The sequence below is a fragment of the Platichthys flesus genome, chromosome 8, assembly GCF_949316205.1.
Source record: "Platichthys flesus chromosome 8, fPlaFle2.1, whole genome shotgun sequence".
Classification (NCBI taxonomy): domain Eukaryota; kingdom Metazoa; phylum Chordata; class Actinopteri; order Pleuronectiformes; family Pleuronectidae; genus Platichthys; species Platichthys flesus.
The window spans coordinates 15,274,719-15,294,483 of NC_084952.1; the positions used below are offsets into that span (position 1 = coordinate 15,274,719).

The window sequence follows — 19,765 nt, forward strand, 5'->3', positions numbered from 1 at the left end:
GCTCAGAACCATCAGATGGTAACTGCCTTTGAAAAAATGAACTCCGAAAATCTAATATGTCGATTGTCATGTTACCTGACGGTGTTTAAAACTGATCGTCTATCAAAAGTGTCGCGCATGTTTGATGAGCGCTCGCTGTCGACGTTAATCTCTGTGACACAAACATCGCATCTCCTGTGACTTTGCTTCACATACAAGTCACCCGCTGGCTTTTCTAGTTGCTTTTAATGAAAAGCCGTGGCAGTAGAACGTGCAGCAGAAACTTTACACAGCCCTGATATGACTGCAGCAGAGTCCCAAGGGAGGCGTGTGTTGACAAGACTGAAAACACTAACGTAGGGTTTACATGAAGAGATGTTCTGATACCGATACCAGCTTCGCAAATGCTTCAGATACTGCTGAAAATGTCAAGTGCGCAGATCTGTGTACTGATCCGATACCAGGTCTTTAGAGTTTTACAGGTTTCACTGAAATTTTCTTTGCCCAGAAATCACTCCTTCATTGCCGCTCCAAAAGAAGAAGTGACTTCAGTAGCGAACGCAAGGAAGAGATTTGACAAAAGGAAAAGTCACACGGCCACACACAACGATTCAAGACTTCATTTAGTAATTAGAGAGCAAATTATTTAAAGGTTCAGTGTGTACGATTTAGGTGAAAGGGATTTATTGGCAGAAATTCTTTTATAAAATAATCCTACTGATGTTTTCCCTTGTGTGTATCTTCTAAATCATCTAAATTGTACGAATTATTTTCTTTACCCTATAATGGGCCCTTTATATTGAACGGCTCCTCTCTAAGGAGGCCACCATGTTTTTTACAGTACATAATTCACACAATACTCCAGTGTTCTACACACCGAACCTTTAAAGAAAGCCATTTTTGTGTGTTCTTAAGATTCTTTTGTTCGTGTTCTTTTACACTTATGACTATCGAACTAGATCATAAAAGAAGTTCTTTTGCATTCATTCAAGTATTTTTCTGTCAAAGGGCTTAATCTGAGCCAGACCATAAAATAATGATAGTAATCATCAATTGCAGTGGAAGTAGAATAGTGCTGTTAAAAAACCTTATATAAGTGTTATGCACTGGTATTAGAGGTCCATGTATAGGAAGACGTATTGGCACGAGGAGAATGATATCAGAACAGCTCTAGTTATATGTGTGAGTTAATGCAAATAAATGTCCAAAGCTAAATTACACATTTCAACAAAAGCAAATTATGGTTTCACGAAAATCTTCAGGGTTATAGTAAGTAAAGTGAATCTTTTAAAGTATTTAGTTTCATGTGTGTCTGGTGTTTAATTTTCCTTTTCTCCATGACGGCACCGCTGGAGGAAATCCAGTCCAGGTTTGGACCTTCCCATCAACGTGAGGAAACACAATTAGTCTTGATTGCTTTCCCTCCCTCCACCGACTAAACACTTCCAGTCTGGGAGGTTTCCAGCATTTGAAATGACACACTGTCTGGATGAGCTGGAGATTGTGCCGCGTGCCAATCAAACCTCCAGTGCCCGGCTGCAACTGAGAACTTACTTAACAAATGTAATGAAGAAATACAGGAATAATCAGACTTTTTCCGGAAACAATATAATTAAATGCTAATCATGAAAGGTTAATAACAGGGAGCCTTTAAATGTTTCAGCTGCGCTATATTTAGAACTCATCTTATACGCGGAGTGTTCCAGGTCCTGCTAGTGATGTTTATTATTTGTAGTGTCTCAGTCCAAGTCAGTCAGTTTAAATCAACACTTTTCAAGAGTTTTGAGCTGGAGAGGAAACATCTTTTTGGGAGAGTGAAAAGCCGAAGGCTGGGAGACAATGGGCCCCCCTCTTGGCCCTGTCTCGAAGAGCCAGACGTTTGTTGCCGCGCGCCCGGCAAGAGCGGCTTAAGAGTTAATTTCCTGGCAGTGATTTGTGAGGAAGCAGCATCAACAAGCTGCTGCAGACTGAAGCATGAAAACCATTACTTCAATCCCTCACTCCCTGACATTAATAGGATGAATAAATGTTTTTGTTCACTGCTTAATTTGGATCAATTCTTCCAAATGGCACCGAAAACAAGTAAATATCCATCTCAGCCCCCCCCTCCTGATAGTAAAAGACAAAGAGAACTCACTCTGCCTTCGCTTTTTTCTCCCACCGACTGTTTATGATTCCTCCGCTCGGCGCCAGGCTCTTATATCAGATGATAACTGAAATGACTGAGTCTGAGGAACATTAACTGAGCGAGACTTGTGTTATAGGAAGGGTTTATTTTAAGTCAATTGACTCTCCCCACACAGGAGGTTGTCATGTCTCATTTTATTTCGTAGTTGCTGGGAAAGGGATTTTTCTGACACCAGACAACCGATGTTATAAATGAGATGCACCAGGTTAGACTGCATCTTACACATATTATTAAATCATGGATAACCATTGACTGGAGCGCAGAACATGTTTACGTCCTTCTTGGGGTTTCACGCCTACATTGTGTGGTCTGGACTATGGGACTTTTGAGTTTAGTTTGATCCAAGGTAACTAAAGTAGGTGTAAAAGATGGCTGAGATCATGGCCCGGACCAACAGACAAATACTTAGTCCAATCAAAGGAGACGCTCCACAATAAGTGAAAAAAACTTTCTTCAGGAAAGTCAGTGAAAACAACAGCTGAATTCATAACATGTCGATGTCACCACGCCTGTCTACAAAGCAATCAATGTCAGGTATAGAACAGAAGACTTTAGAGCCCTCCCTAAATCGCAATGTGAAACCAAAGCTAAATGGATCCATCGTTGGTTTGGAACATGGTCCAGACTTTCAGGTGTGAAAATGCCTTGAGGATAAAAGAAGAATTTGAATAAGATCATTCAAACTACAGGTTAAAAAGCTGTCAATGAATCCGTCTCTGCAAGATTTTTGTTGGTATAACTCATAAACATGAATGTGCAAATATACGTCAGATCTCTCAGGTTGCACGTTCACACCTGGTCTGACGTGTCTCGATGGGATCCTCCACCGACTGACTGTGAAGGTGAGATCCGGCCTCTGAGGGAACCACACCATCTGCTGAAGGACTCTTTGTTCTTCTTGTCTCTGAAGACAGGTCATTATGACACGATGTCAGCTGCATGTTTGGGTGCGCTGTCCCGCAGCAGATTTAATTTGGGATCCATCAGACGCCTTTTTGACGGGTGTCGCGTGATGGATAAGAATCTAAACCGCTAGTGCACAAGAGTAAATGGAGCCAATGCTTTTACAGCACACGGCCTCAGAAAGAAGTGCCCAGATGACAGCTTATAGTATTACTACTTAACCAACATCAAGCAGAGTACAGCGTCGGGGTCAGGAGGCCAGGGGCATACAGGGTGCTGATCAGCTCTCAGTGGAGCTCTGCAGTTATATGCCGCGGTGAAAGAACAATTGTACAAACTTGTGTTTGTACAGTATTATTCACACGAAGCCCAAAATGTCCTTCGCTCCCCAGATCCCCGGCTGCATTACCAACGGTCACCGTCTTTACTTAAGCAGCAGGACATAACAGAGAAAGGCAGAGTCGCCGTCTGCACACAGAATAACTGGCACATCCACAAATCAATGCTACATCACCCACGCTGCAGCTTCAACCGCCACCTGCTCATGCACTCGTACAGTAGGTTGAGGTTATTTTGATTGGATCTAAAACTATTCTTCTGAAGGCCCCGGAAAACTTGGGTGAGCCGAGGCGCCGGGCCGCGGCGCTGATGGTCCCACTATAAAATGACTTTGATCTGAGAGATATGGGAGATAGACATCAAAGGTCACAACTAAACCCTGTCTGAGGTGAGAGCCCTGCACAGCTCCACTCTGTACTTGACCACTCGACTCTATAAAGCAGTTGGCTCAGAGGAAGAGTCTCACCTTGGGTTTTGGCAAGAGAGGCAGCCTTTGTTAATTTTTAATGCATTTGGAAACTAGTAATTAAGTCCCCCCCCCCCCCCGATGGACTGGGAAATTGACATGCTCTGGAGAGCCAGTGAGTAATTATATTTGTAAAGAGCAGTGATACAAGATACTCCCCTCTGACTGGGACTCATTACACATCATTAGAGAGGCGCGGCAACTAGGCGCAAGCGCGCACCACATGCAATCGACCACACACGCCCCCACAAGCGCGAGAGGCGTCACACATGCAACACACACAGTGTCACTTTCTCTGTCACACACACACACACAACTACAGATCGATAAGCAGGAATCCAAACACTGATTCTCTTTGGTAAACACACTTCGCTCCGCAGGTCCCTGACCTGGGCACAGTGCGCCAGGTCCTGACAGGACGGGTGTGGGCCGTGTGGAACCCCGCTTTGCATCTGGTGAGGATCACACCGCGGTGGGTCACTATGTAATGAAAGGTGAAATCTGAATGTAATTCTCATTCATTTAATAGTTAAAGGTTGAGATATGAAAGTTTCCAAACGGGGCCTCAGGAGGATATTGGTCCAGCCTTTAAAGCAATTATTACCCTTAGAGCAGTGAAGGGCTAAGAGCTGCAGGGAGATGATAGAACAGCACAAGAAGCTCGGTGTACTCGGAGCAGGAGTGGCTGCTGCTTCAGTCACAGAAAAGAATTTGTACAACTCGCCTTCATGTTGCATCTTTGCAGTATGTCTCCTCAGTCTCTCTCTCTCTCTCGCTCTCTCTCTCTCTCTGTCTGAGTGTATTCTGCAGCTGCGGAGCAAATATTATAAAACCAGACTGAAATATAGATTAAATCCACTGGGGCCTGTCTTTGGAAAACACCAAACAAATGCTAAATCTATATTTCATAACACACTGAGCATCATCTTTCAATCATTTTTGCTCCATTTGAGGAACATTTTGAAAAGCTCTCTATAGAAATGGAAATGGTGTAAGGGCAAAGAAATGGTGCAACGAAAATGAATTGAACGCAACACATGAATCAAACATTCACAATCACTGACATTTAAAGCCGTTTGCCTCCGTCTAATTTGTTGAAATTTGTTGGCGAAATAGTTTTTCTTCCTCCACGTTTAAGAAATGCTTTCATTCTTTACAGAGTTATGAGAGTGGACAGGGACCTGTTGCTGCCTAATACTTTAGGCCTATTGTTTCTGTGAAATGAGTAAAATATTTGGGTTTTTTGTGTGTATTTCAAATGTGTATCTGCATTATTAATGCCACAGTCAGATTGCCCAGAGACGGGGGGGGGGGGGGGCTATATTAGTGTCAGAAAGCGGAGTTTGAGTTGCCTTGTCTGCTTTCACTTTAAACTCATTATCTTGTCTAATTCTCGCTCCTCCATTATTCCCTCATCCCTTTAAGCAGCCTAATTAAAAGCTTTCTTTTTTTCCAATTAATATTTATTTATATATTTAGCATTTCTACATGAAACTGCCTCACCCTGGGTGAAATCTAAATTAAATATGTTTTTTTTCCCTCCATAATCTAACTGAAGGGATTCCTCTGCTGTTGACTCAAAGCCGTGGATGAGGAGAGAAACTTTTTTCACCGGTCCTGAAATCGGCTCTCGCCTGTGAGAGCGGCGGCTAATGTGTTATACGGTGTCAAACACAAACAGTTTATCGACTCCACTTAATGCTGTTTAGAGAAGACTAACGCTAACGACACCCGTATTAAATATAAAGAAAACTGTAAACAAGCATAAAATGAAGACATGTTATTATAATCACTGGTGTTCTCAGAGCTGTAATTCACACTTTATGTTAATTGGCCCATCATGGTCTGATTTCTCTCTGGCCTTGGTTTTATTCGGTTTATAGGAGTGTGTCTGTAATAACAGTTTAAAGCCGTTCCATGGGGAGATTATCAGACCATGCTACAGCCATGGACATTATCGCTCAACGACATGCATCACTTCTTCTCTTCTCATTTTTCTCAGAATGGCTGCCGGGGAGCTAAACCAAGAGAGCTCTGCCATGCGGGCTGCGTTCGTGCGTGCACGTTTTTGAGTGCGAGCGTCCATGTGGGAAAACGTGTGGTTTGTTTTTGCTTGGGTCTCTCTGTGGGTGCGATTCAGAGCATGTGTGCGAGAGTGCACGCGCCCGGAGTACTCGTATGTGGTTTTTGAGGGTGTGTGTGCATGCATGTAGAATGACATTTAGCAAAATGTGGCAGCGAGAGAGGAAACATCTGACTCATAATTGAAGTGCCATGAAAGAAATATGATCATGAATCTTTATCAGGCTTACGTGCTCAGCTTTAAAACCGGCAGCAGCAGCAGCAGCAGCACGGGGCAGCGCGCCCAGCACTCCGGCTACCTTACCACCCTGAAGGCTGATTACAATGCTCGGAATGATACTCCACCGAGATGACCGAGGAAAACACGGCACATTCACTGCAAGCAATCCTCATGACAAAATCAATAAGCCGTGGCGCTCTCATCTCCGTCAAAGGGAGAAACGCAGGATGAATGCAGTAGTGCCTCCCTGATTCACCCACACCAGTCGTCTCGGTGTCCTGGAGGATGAAGTAGCACCACTTCTCCGTCTCCATCCTGCTCTTCACATGTGGAGCTCAATAAACAGCGACCTGAAGCAGATGGCTCTCTTAGGGACGGGGCTGGTGATATCCTTCGTTTTTTTTCCTGCCATGAAAAGGCCAACCGAAGCTCAGTGGCCACAGATCCTGACTAGATCTGACACCTATACTTGCAAGCTCTATGAGGCCGGGCTCCCATTTGAATAAGTGAAAGGGTTGAACAGGTGAGACTACCCGATGTAAAATAACAAAGAGAATTTTTCTCTGATGTTGTGAATTAAATAACCCGTTGCTCAATCATCTGTTCTACAGGAGCATGTAAACCCATCAGCCTCAATGAGTCACACTGTTACACCGCTAAACAAGTCCCTTTATTAGGATCGTGTTGGTCACTGGAGTTTATATGAATCTGTGCTGCCTACACCCTCCTGCTGCTTTAAACACTCAACAGCTCAACTGATGTATGTTGGCGTTAAATTATAACATGGACTGTAAACATAACAAATAGCGAATTCATCACTTGAGAAATTAAAGTGGAATCAAATTAATTACATATAATTATACACTTTTAGCTCTGCCACTTCAGTACTTACCAAGGTTTTGCTGCTACAGGCTTACTAGACTCATACAAGCATTATCAGGTTGCTAATGCTAACTAAGGTTGACACTTTATAGCCGCTCTTACGACCGACATGAACTCTGAAAAAGAGGCATAAAATTAGGTCCAGACATTTTCCGGACTTTTCCCTTCACGTGTAAATAATGCAGCAGGAGATTGTCCGGGTCAGTCGCGTTCATGACAAGAGGAAAATGTCCAAAACATTTGGGTGAGTGATGGCCTCTGGGTAGAGCACGCAGGAGGCAGGACCTGACGTGCAAATCCTAATCTGTAAATCCCCTTTTTTTGTTTACAGCATGTCAGCACCAGTTCTTGATTTCAAAAGCCCTCAAATCTCTTTATCCTCTACGTGTGCTGTGCCTCTTTTTCATTTGTCCTGACATCTTTGTATTCTTTGTGTTTTTTTTTCTTTACTTTTGCGTCAGTCGTGTCATCTTCAACTCGCTCACTCACCTGAATTTTCCTGCTCTGTTTTCAAATGAGCTGAATTTTCCGGAACTTTTGCCGGTGCTGAGTGGAGCAACTGACAGTAGTGCATGTTTGAAAGAAGCTTAGAAAGCTGAACAACTATTATTACCTTCTGGAGGCCTCAGTGGCCACTCTTCAACAAATGTCACACAGGGACATATTAATCTGCACCTGAAGATAGTTCCTTGCAATTTATTCAAGATGCTGTACTTTTTTGCCCTACGGGGAAAATGTAATATTTACCTCAAAGCATGTTATATTAAATGCTTCCTTAAACTTACAGTGCTTAGCTGTTTTAAGGAAATTGCACAAGCTTCTAAAAGAACAAATTAAAGTTTACATTTCTAACCTGCTTTTAAACATCTGCAGGATCCACTCACTTGGAACCAATAGCCTGTGGGCAAAGTGCCACTGGCAAGGTAGGGAAGTCTGCAAGCCCCGAGAAGCAGACTAACAAATCCTGCCTGCATTAGGGCTCGTCGGGGGATTTGTTCGACAGTAACAAACATATAGAATAAACTAAGAGGTGTCCTTATTTGCCAACAGCTCACGGTGAAAAGCAAATGCAAACAACAACAACAGGAAGATTTCAGTTTGTAGTCGGCTCAGAACCACTCTAAATGTGTAAGGAGGGAAATCGGCTGTGTCAAAGAGATGGATGGAAAAGGTACAAAGCTTCGGTAGTGTGCTAACAAACTCCATTTTGTGTTGCTGCAGCTGTTTCCATGGAGCTTGCTCTCCCTCTCTTTTTGCTCTCTTCCTCTGCCTCCCCACCCTAACTCTCTCTCTCTCTCTCTCTCTCTCTCTCTCTCTCTCTCTCTCTCTCTCTCTCTCTCTCTCTCTCTCTCTCACACACACACACACACACACACACACACACACAAACACACACAGTGTCTGAAAGAGGTTTCAGCTGTGTGAGTCAATCTTCAACCAACCGGGACTGGGAGAGAGAATCCCTCGTCCTCTCAGACAGACTTTTCTCCTCTCCTCCATCTCTCCAGCATCGCGCCCCTCTCATCATCTTTTTTTTTCCATTCCCAGCCTCATTACAATAATTTCTTAATTTATTCTAAACCCCAGTCACAACAACAAACCCACATTCCGCACACTCAATTACCGTGTTTTTGATACAGCATCGCATCAACAAGAAGCACAGGAACCGGCCCATGTATTTACAGTGCTGCGTTTCCACCCCCTTGTGTCTTATTTGGAGAGCATGTGGCAATCAGTAGTGCTCATTACACCGAGCTGCCCTACAAAGATGGCCCAGAAAAATGTCCTTGGAGGAAAAGGTGAAGGAAGAAAGAAGGGATGCTTACCGAGGACGCCCACGCGGTAGTTGAGAGTGATAACGATGACATTTCCGTAGCTGGCCAGGACGCTCCCATCGATCATGTTGCCCGTCCCCTCCATGTAGGATCCTCCGTGGATGTAGACCATCACGGGCTTGGCACCGGTGTCTCGTATGTCTGCAAGAGCGTCATTAACACATTCACATTGCCGTCCGCCTACTCCGATCAAAGGGTCAGCTCAGATTCAGATATACAGCACATACAAACACATGGTGGCCACACACAAAACTGGGGCTGACTGTCACCTCCCAGATACCAGCTGTAAGGACACAATCGGCTGGTCTGCTGTTGGAAGCAGTACTCCATCATATCGGCTCTTTGAGACACAATTTCCTCTCGAGATTTTACAGTTCGGCCCCATTAGAATAATTTGCCGTCTCGGCTGAAAATTGCTGATTGTCGTTTACCTCACATAAACCAAACATATTAGGGCTGTGTTTGGTTTTGTGTAGCCTTCCAGGAGACAGACCCACTTCCCAATATAGACACGCAGGAAGCCATTAGGGAGAATAAAGAGAAAGGTACCCTGACACATCTCCTCACCACGGAGAAGGCTAATCTGGCTTGACAGTGATAGGGAAAATGCGCTGGCTAATTGCACAATGCTACCATGCGCCTCTTTTTTGTTTTGGTAAGCAGCCCTATCTCTTTGCAACAATTTATTTGCCCGGCCCTGGTCAGTATTGCAGTCGGTTAAGTTTGTGCTTCAGTATCTGTAAAAGGTTGTTTATTTTATTCCAGGAGCAAGGCTTGATACCCAGCTGGAATGACACTCCAGCCAGATAAAGCACATCCAGAGGTACAGGGAAGAAAAAAGCCTCTGTCTGAGGAATAGACTGAATTACTGACTGGCTAGCTCGAGCAGGGAGACAGGACAAGAAACTCTCTCTCATTTTCACTCCTGCTCCCCCCGCGTTCTCCGCAGCTTCTCGCCTTCCCCTCCCTCACTTTGTATCGCTTTCATTCACAGACTCTCCCCTGTCTTACTCCCTGTTTCCCTCCCGCCTTCCCTCCATCTCTGTCCAACTCTCTGTCTGTCTCTCTCTCTTTTTTTATTTTTTTTCCCCCTTCTCCCCTAAGCCCTGAGAATGGTTGAAAATGAGAGGGAGAGCGGGCTGGGGAGGGCAGAGAGAGAGGAAGAAAGAGGGAGAGAGACACAAAAGACAGACCGGAAGGAAAGAAGGAAGGAGGGAAGGAAGAAAGGAAGAGAAAATAATGCGACGGGCTCGGATTTAAAAGGGTGTAATTGTATTCTGGTTGCTATAGTGACTGAGAGCCAAAATTCAAAGTCCTAAAGAACAGCTAATCGTGGACTACATCCTGCACAGCCCCAGTCTGCATCCATCTGCAGGCTGCACTCGTCGTTATGCACCCCATCACATTAGCACCGAGGACATCTACTTAAATGCATTGTGTAGAGACACGGTTTTTCCCGTAACCTTATAGCGGCTCTCAGGCGTGATTCACACGTTTTTTTTTTCTTCGTTTTTCATTATTCCCTCGGTTATTCATGGCCCCGTTACGTTTAAAAGCAAAGCAATAACTTGTACATGATGTGGCCTTATTTATGGCTTTCTTTATCTCGCTGGTATCTGAGAAGGCTACACAGTGAAATGTAATTTATGGCTGACACTTCTCTATGCACACACACATACACACACACTTGTCTTAGACAGGAGGAGGAGGGTATGCATGGGGTGAGAAAGCATGGATGGTACAGTCAGAGAGGGAAAGGGCATTTCATTTTGGGGAAGGGGGTACAGGGAGAATAACAGTGAAAAATGATAATCCTTCACAAGATACTCAAACAAATGGGGAACAGATACAGAGAGAATGGCAAAGAGGAAGAAGGAAGGAGGGGGCAGAAATAAGAAAAAGAGATTAGTCATGTCAGTGTTATCAGTCACCTCTTTTGTTGATTCACATCGAGTCCCCATGACAACAGTTAAATATCTCTGGGAAAGTGTAACAAGACATTGAAGCTCTACTTGTTCTAATCTATTTATTGACTTGATCTGATAGGGGGGGTGTCACACAGATGTGATATACAGTTCTCACTGACACTGCTGTGTGTCAGAGAGAAAATATGCATGCAACAGATCCCAATTTGACTTCTGGTGTATTTTAAAGCTAGATATAGTCTTAATTTCTTGATGGATCCACATCTGGGCTGCAGCGCAGCATAACTTAAGAGGCAAAGTGGTGAGTAGCTCTTCTTAACCAATCAGATCAGAGCTTTATCAGTCGCCGCAGATGGGCTAATCTGGCGAAAACAGGTGACTAAGCTGCTAACTTAGCTTCTTCTCCGGGGGCAAACATATGGTTACATCAACACACATGTTCACATGTTCATAGCATCGTAAAAGCAGCACAGAGCTCTGTGCTAGAAAAGAAACAGAGACATGTTTATTAATGCACATAAAAGAATATCTGAAATAGAACTCCATGCACCGTTGACTGAAAACAAAAGACAAATAAACTCATGTTCTGGAGATGAACAAAAAACCTGGTGCATGGTAGAAATGTAAATGAAGGCTGATGTGCAGTGAAGAGTGAGCTGAATGGACACATAATTTATGCACAGTAGCACATCCTTCTCTCACCAGAGAAGTGAGAACATGCAGCATCTACTATACAGTGACACACACTCACACCCCAGCACAAACACTACAATAAAATCAAATAATTGCACAACAGTGGAAAAAATGTATTGCAAATTGCCCCTAAATGAATAAATACCCACAGGTTTTCCGTTGGCTGCACTTCGGTCGAGCTCCAGTCAAACCTACATACACAGAGCAAAAATTCTAGCAGGACCAGAGGAATGAAATCTCTCATAGGTGCCTCACAGCGGCTCAGGACTGATTGGAGTATCAGTGGGAGGCATAACAGAGGCCTGAGCTGAGCCTCTAAGTGTTGCTGCTGCAGGTGAAACCCAACAGGAGGGCAAGGAGTCCTCAGCCCCTCTCCTCCTCCATCATATTTCCCTCTCCTGCCTATACCGCCACCTTTTTGTCCTTTGCCTCTCACTCCTCTCCGAGCAGTCCGTCATATATCTGACGTTAAGCGCCCCCCACAACCGTCCTTGACACTCCGGAGTTGGACGGGACAAAGGCAAACCGGGATAAGTGTCAGTGGCATTCACTGTGTCAACACTTGGTGAAACATGTTGGCTGTCAGCGGCTATCAGTGAGGTCTGAGGTGGAGGGGAACGGGTGGCAATGTCCTGATGTGGCAGGACATGACATGCACCCGACTGTGCCGCTTGTGTCAGGCCGAGCTTCTCGCTTCATTCATGACAAGTCCATTACTGGCCATTTTCATGTAGCGCGTTTAGTTTATCTGGGAAGCCTTTTACAAAAGAGACAGTGTAATTAAACCGAATTGTGCTAGAGTACAAGTCGCTGACACTATTCTGAATGTCTGCTTTATATTCCCTTCAATGGAATCAAACGTGTGTGACTATAGGTTTTTCATTTTATATAGCAAAGGTCTTTCATGCTGCTTCCACACTACTACGTTATCATTGTAAAATGCATAAGCTCTGCTACGAATTCACCTGGCGTCCGCACTGCCTCGCTAAAATGGAGCAGTTTGGAATCGATGCTTCTACTTAAGTTTAAAAACTAGAGTTCGGTTTTAGTCTGGACGGGATGTAACAGAGATATTTGGAAACATTTGGGGTAAAAGGTAGAGATAGCAGAAGCTTGTTGATACGGTCTTTTCGGTCAGACGCAGCTTTTGGTGATTCGTCCCGCTCCTATCATATGACCACTTCTGGAGGACAATAGCTTGGGCTACCTGTGTAGAACTGAATTCTACTCCTGTTTGTCTTACATTGGTAGACAAACAGGGCTTTACATTCTGGATTTTACAATGATATAACTACCTACATGTATAGGATACAAGCTATTATTAGAGTCTGCACATTGTTGTTGGGATGGGAACGATGATACGTGCACCTTTACGGTTGTAGCATGTTCACCACAACCCCGAACCTGAGATGTGTCTGAGCATCTGAACACATCCCTGGAAGAACTGTCGATCTTGACATCGCCATGGTAAATGTAATGGGAAGAATGACCTTTCTGGGAAGGGGCCGTCTTGCTCCCAAGGTGTTTGTGAGCTAAATATGATGCTGGCATCAGTGCAGAAAGAGGGCAGTGTGTGTATACTGTATATGTAGGAGGATTGAGAAAAAAGACAAGGATAGACTTCGGATGAGTAAAGCCTACAGTGTATTAGACAAAGCCCCCCCTATGGCTGTTCTGGACCTGGTTGAGAGGAGAAAGCTGTAGAGTGCTCTCATCCTTAAGACTCAAAGACAGCTTTTTGCTCCCTGAGTGAAACAGGACTAAGTCTCAAGTCTTCCAGGGAAACCTGCTGTTGTTGGTGTTTGCTACAACAACTGGCAATGTAATGTAAAAAAACACTGAGGGGTTTACGGCAGCACACCAATAAACACAGTTAATAAGTGGATATCAGGATATGAAATAAAAACCTCAAGAAATGCTATGGTGTTGAATAAGGAAAAGGAAAAGGTGGCTCAGTGAACTAATTCAAAACCCATCTCCAATCTTTTCCAAAGCAGCATTTTTGCACGTTTTTGTCGTAGCAATTATATTGTGCCACTCAAGTGGAAAGGACAGAGACAGAAATCAAAGAAAACTAATAAATGACAGGAGCAGTCGGGCTCTGGCATTCTCTGAAATGATGCTGTCGTAGATCGGCCATTAGCGTCAACGCTTTTCTTAGAAATAAGCTGAGCAGCAATATTCCAAATATCCCCATGTAAATGGGCTTCAAGGGGCACGGTTCCTCAACGCCGCCACATCAGAGAGAATAGGATATTGGCAGAAAGGGAGGAATGGTGTGTGACTTTCCCTCGCTTTCGATCTACCACTCTCCAGGCTGCCTGAGTCGAGCCGAGGGTTTGGCTGGAAATGGATCCAGTAGGGGCCTCTGCGATGGAATTAATGGTAATACCCAAGCAGGTGGAGCTCAGCTCTGCTCCCTGGCACAGCATCGATGGAGAGCTTCTCTGGGGTTGGGGGTTTTTGTGTGTGTGTGTTGTCTTCCTCAGTGCTTGCTCCTCGGGCTTGGAAGTAAGCATTGTTTGGTGTGTGCATGCTTGACTGAATGAATGGATGTGTGGGTCTACATTTCTGAGTGTGTGCACACTCATGCTGGGTGGAAGCATTCCTCCTGATTAGAGCTAGAGTCTGGAAGAGCCAAATGACAGACACACACATCTATTTTTCATCAGTAGGAGAGGGCTGAGGCAGCAGTGGTGCGGTACACTCCAGAGGTGGAGTGGGGACGGCTGCCTCTCTCTGCCTGACACCGGGCGCAGGGGCTCAGCACCGCGTTCCACCTCGGAGGTTTCCCTCCTCCAGCCTCACTTCCTCTAGTTACATTCCCGCCTTTATCTAACAACAGCAGGTAGGTGATTGAAAGCTTGTGCTCCCGTTAACAGTGCAATAACAGCCTCTGTAAAATCCTGTCTTGATTGTGGGCCACAGCAACTTGGTCTACATGCTGGAGGGAGTGGTGCATAGAATTTGAATGTAGTTTGGTGGAGCCAGGGATTGAACTGTTGCTCAAACAGAAGGGGGGACACAAAGAGAAAGACAGCAAGACACGAATAAGGCAGAGCCTCAGGGGCAGCTGGCGGTATCCAAAGGGGGGTTGTTTGTTGTTTTAAAAAGTCCTTATATTCTCATTATACATTTTGCTTATCTCCCTGTCTCAGCAGAATGTTTCCTTTTTTGTGTTGTTCTGCTGCGTTTCTTAGATTATAAATGCATCTATTACCATTCCCTTACAAAATGTCCCTCACATTTCTTTGGCAATGTAAGAAATATAACTGATTGGAATAAGGATTTAAGAGCGTGTCTGGAGGGTTATATGAGGGAAGGGGGGCTGCTCGAATATGGTGGAGGAAAGGAGGGAAATTAGCACAGGATGGACAGACTGCCAACTGAGACAGCATGGTAATGCTGGGATGAACAGCCTGAGCGATGGAGGGGGTTAGACGGAGAAGCCAGACAGCAACTCTCTGAACTGAATGAGAATATGCGGATGAGAGGTGCATGAGCTAAAGGTTGAGAGTGGGAGTTCTGCTTGTGTTCTGATTCTACTTGCCTTCAACTTGAATACAAATGCTTGATTTTCACTGGTAACATCAAAGTACAGTCACAACAGAAGAGAAGATTGCTGATACCTGCACTAATAGTGTAGCTACTTGTGAGGGCGCTTGTGGTATGAGCTTACGAGGACTTTGTGGTTTTTGTTGTGTGGGCCTCTTAACCATCCTTCCGTGAGAAAAGTCCTGTTTTCACAGAGGTTTTCTTCGGGGGAGAATTACGCAAAAACAGTGTTTCTGTGTCCCTGAACACTGGTCTCATATGTCAGGCCATGAGAATGAGAAAAGAGACACATGCACCAGAACAATGACACTCGTCTGGATCATGTTTAGGGATTGATGGCCAACTCTGTCACACATGCATTAGTTGCAGTGCAGTGGCAGAGATTCTGCTGGGACCGTATTGTGCTGCTACGGTGATGCTCTTTAAATAGCATTAGTTGCGCTCGGTGAAGAATAGACTTGTCACTTTTTCTGTGAGACTAGTCTTGCACAACAGCTTGGAGACCAAGCCACTGTGTACGTGCGGAAAGACTTGCCAGACAAAGGGATTGGCACTTGTCAGCAATTCTGAACAGATTTAGGGCGACATACACTGATACGTGCTTCCTTTTCTAGAAGGAAGGCAAACATACACTCACTGTGTACGTGTATGCACAGTAAGGCCGGAGACTGAAGGCAATTTGGCTTCAGTCGGAATAGCTCGCCCTGGGCTTGAATGAGGAAACACCTGGGTGTCAAAGTGGTGCCAAAGCAACGCTTCCTGCTCTGTGATCAAGGCCAGCATGAGGCTTCTTTCTGAGAGACAAGCCCACTGGCACGGAGAAAGGATCTTCCCTACAAACCCTTACACATCTGGAGAAAACCCTGGCCAGGCGGCTTCTGCTGGGTTTAAAATCCAATGCAAGACCTGCTGCAAAGCTCTTGTCACTGTGCCAACATTCATGACAAATTAAGAAAAAGGATACAGCAATTTAGTGTGATATCTCAGTTGTCCTGTCAAATAGAAAGGCCGACCGTTTGTCCTAAGCATGTGCTAAGTCTAAAACATACGGTTACATTTTTTTAACCAAATGCACACATAATAAGCCAAAATCCAATACCTCCATATGAAACATACAGACAATATATACACACGGCTTTAGCCTAATACCCACGATCATGCTTGCATCACCTGCCCTTTGGTGCCGAGGGAAGACATGGAGAATATCTGAGGAACAATTTAGATTCAGACACTAAAGCCGTTTCTGTTGCAGCACAAGAATCGTCTCTCATTCTAATCTCGGCAGAGATCCACCCTGAGCCAGGAATATCCCAAGATAAATATGGAAAGTGAACAATGCGATTGCCGAGCAGCAACTTCCCATTTTCTACACCTCTCGCCTCTAATCCTCTCCAGCAGCACTCCTGAACTGCCGCTCCTCAACTAAATCTGCTGGCAGACCCGGTGAACAGTCTGATATTACACTGCTGCTTCACTTTCTCTGTCATTATCGCCACCAATACGGCTGAGGGGCCCCACCCTTAAGTAGGGGCTCTCACGACCGCTTCTGCCCTCGTAATAACAGTTACTCCAGTCAAGATATTAAAATGACCCAACCCGGACTCGGTTATCTAGACAGCTCCCAGATCACATCTGACTTCTGAGCCAAATACTCGTCACTTGAATTTCGATGCTTGGAAATAGGAGACCTCACATTCACTCACACTCACACTCTCTACATTTGCTCAAAGACTATGCTTCACACTGTATTGTGACATGGATGATTGATGATTGTTTTTGCAATAAGAAACAAAACTAAAATAAAATGAATTAAAATAAAACAAAATAAAGATAACAGTGACATTTCTAGAAAAAAAATAATCATGCACCATCTTTGTTCACCATGGAAAGTACCTTCGTCTTCATCACCGTCGTTATCCGATAAATCCTCGCCCTGTTTTTTTGCATGGGCCCCTGTTATTGAAGCAGGGAGAGACATAGAGAGGCACAGGAAAATTCAAAATAACACGTTTGTTAACACAGAGACAGGAAATGAAGCAATTCATTAAAAAAATAAAAACAGCATATGGGAGCACATGTAAATAATATTAACAATCTTAATTAAAATACACAATATCCATTAATAGGTCATATTTCACACATATAATAAATAAAAAAAATACATTTAGAGAAAGCTCTTCACTGTGTGACAAAAATTTAAATACATCTTATTTCAAATATAATATAAGCTCCATTGTTATCATAGCATATCTGGAGCAGAGTCATACACCACTGGCATCTTCAGAAAAAACCCTCTCATTTATCAAACCCTCTGGATTCAGACCGATATGTTTGGAAACAATGGCTAAAAGAAAAGCTGCAGAAAAGAATAGCTACTGTTCAGCATATTCTTTTAACCATATTTTTTTAAATGACTTTGCGAGCAGGGTTTCAGTGTGTTTTAAAAAACAGTTTAGAGACTCTCTATTCTTCCTTGAATATGCACCTAACATCAATTTTCCAACTTACCGCCATAAAAGGCAAATCAAAGTATATTAAGAGAAAGTGTGGTTACTGCCAAGCTGAAGCACATAAAACTCACAATGCAAAAAAACTGTTGGAATACAGGCTTTGAACTGCAAACGGAAACATGTGCAGAGCTGCAACTTCCCCAGAGGCGGCGAGATTTGAATAAATCACAAGATTGCATGTATCATGTATACTCGGTGAAGTGTGCAGATACTTCATTTTGTCTCTTTTCCCCAAACAGCAGGTAATGTGCTGTTGTCCTCGTGCTCCATGATAATGTGAAAATCTGCCCCCCCCCCCCCCAGGGCAGCTACACATGTACAAATACAATGTACAAGACCTATCTTGACCTGCAACTTACAAAGTGGTATTTAGAACTGGTTAGTGTGATAGCCTTGTTTAACCGTACTTGCTGCCTGCTAGCAGCAGGGCCTAAGGCTATCAGTGACGATTAGCTGGTCTGTACATCACATTCGAAAATCCATCATCCTCCTTTTGCACAATTCCCTAATTTGGGGGTGATCCCCTGACCTTTCGTATAACACCAGTCAGTTCAAATTTTTCTCTAGAGCAACGCTCAATACAGTATAGCCTAATGTTTCTGGTGACCTTGGATTTTTCCTCTCATGCAATCACTATAGGCCAGTATTAATACAAATTATTATCAAGGTTTTATGAGCTGACTGTCATGGAATTTACTGAAACATGATGAGATGTCTAGGCTTTCCAGCAAAGATGATGATTTATGGCAAAGGGAAGCCTGAAGCTCTGGAGACAGACCATTTTTTAAATAAAGCATCTATCTTTTAAAGGAAAAAGAGAGGAGCTGCTTTTCACGCAGTATACCATGCACTTCATGAGTGTTGCTTAAGTTGTCATCCACAAACTAAATAGATCATAAGACAATGCATCTGAATCTGGGTGACCTGAATAAACAGGTTCATTGTTCTGTCCCCTTTTTTCCTATCACAAACAAAGACTTTAATCTACTTTTTCAGCATAAGAACCATTACTTTAGTTGTAGAGGTTCATGGTCCCCAGAGGATGATTCAACACGGCCCGAACCTTTTCCTCACTGCGAGTCAATCAACAATTTAGTTTGTCCTGAAGGAGGAGCACTACCTAGGGGGTGTATTATAACCTTGTGTCTTGCAAATGTACCGATTGTTGCATCTCTTGGCACAAAGTTGTTGTTTCACTCTGTCAGAAATAAGACACAGCTTGTTGTGGTACATGATGCTAAAAATGGAGGCGGGCTTTACATTTTTCAGCTGGCGCAAAGGGCTCTGTGGTTGCTACTTGCTGATGCAATCAAGGTTCATGTAAAAAAAGGAATCCCTCGAAAACATAAAGTTAAAAAAAATTCTGTAGTTGGCTAAATGGCAATCTGTTACCATATGAGTATTTTTCTAACATTTTCAAAAATAGTAGACCTCGGTCATGTGGACAATGGAGGTGAGATTGATGATATTTTGGAGTTTTTTGTTCATTACTGGATGTTGGGACTGAGAACAACCCTGATTAAAACCACACATGCTTCTGTGTTGCTAACGGCTGGTTGTTTTATGTACCAGAGCGGTGATGGAAAATTATTTAGCAAGGCCAGTTTGAGTTAAAGATGAGAGGTTATTAATGCTAATCAGATCCATGGCACTGTGGTTTATGAAGGTTTTTACAACTCTGGGTGGTTATCACGGCCAGAGGATCAGTTTTGTGGGAGCCTTTTGTGTTGGCACAGTGAGGATGCTAGCAAAGTGATCTCATTGAAGTGAATGAGGGCTCATTTTTACGCAGCGCTGAAATCAGGCTGTAAATGCCCTGATTTCGTTTGGCAGGCATGGCACCCCCAAGCTGAACATAGCAGCACTGCATCAGTCATGAGCATCGTCTCTCTCATGCAGGCTCCATGGCCGTTAAGGCATTCTGTACTGTAGCACCAAAGATTCTTATAGTCCAGAATACTTCTCAATTTTGATACATTTGTCACTAGTCACTGAACGGCCGTAAGATGATTTTGTTCTGGTGACCATATGTGTAGCCCACATGCATCATGGGAAAATCCATTAGCAGACTAACAGACAGGGCGCGAACACCCGCTTCAACAGCAGGTTCTTTATGTCTTGTTACAGATTACAGTAATTCTGGTATCGACTGTGCTGTGGACATGTTAAAACAATGAGGTTATTGAGT

General features: G+C 43.9%; 1 protein-coding gene across 2 annotated transcripts in view; it reads right to left on the minus strand.

The window, feature by feature from the left end:
* The window catches only part of LOC133958307 (neuroligin-3-like), a 95,296-nt gene that overhangs the window by 66,152 nt on the left and 9,379 nt on the right, over window positions 1-19,765 (minus strand). Inside the window, exon 2 of one of the 2 annotated variants that reach the window (XM_062393030.1) lies at window positions 8,886-9,035. In XM_062393030.1, coding sequence (XP_062249014.1) covers window positions 8,886-9,035 — 150 coding nt within the window. Of the gene's footprint in view, window positions 1-8,885; window positions 9,078-19,765 lie in introns of both variants that reach the window. The other variant, XM_062393031.1, reaches the window with a different exon arrangement.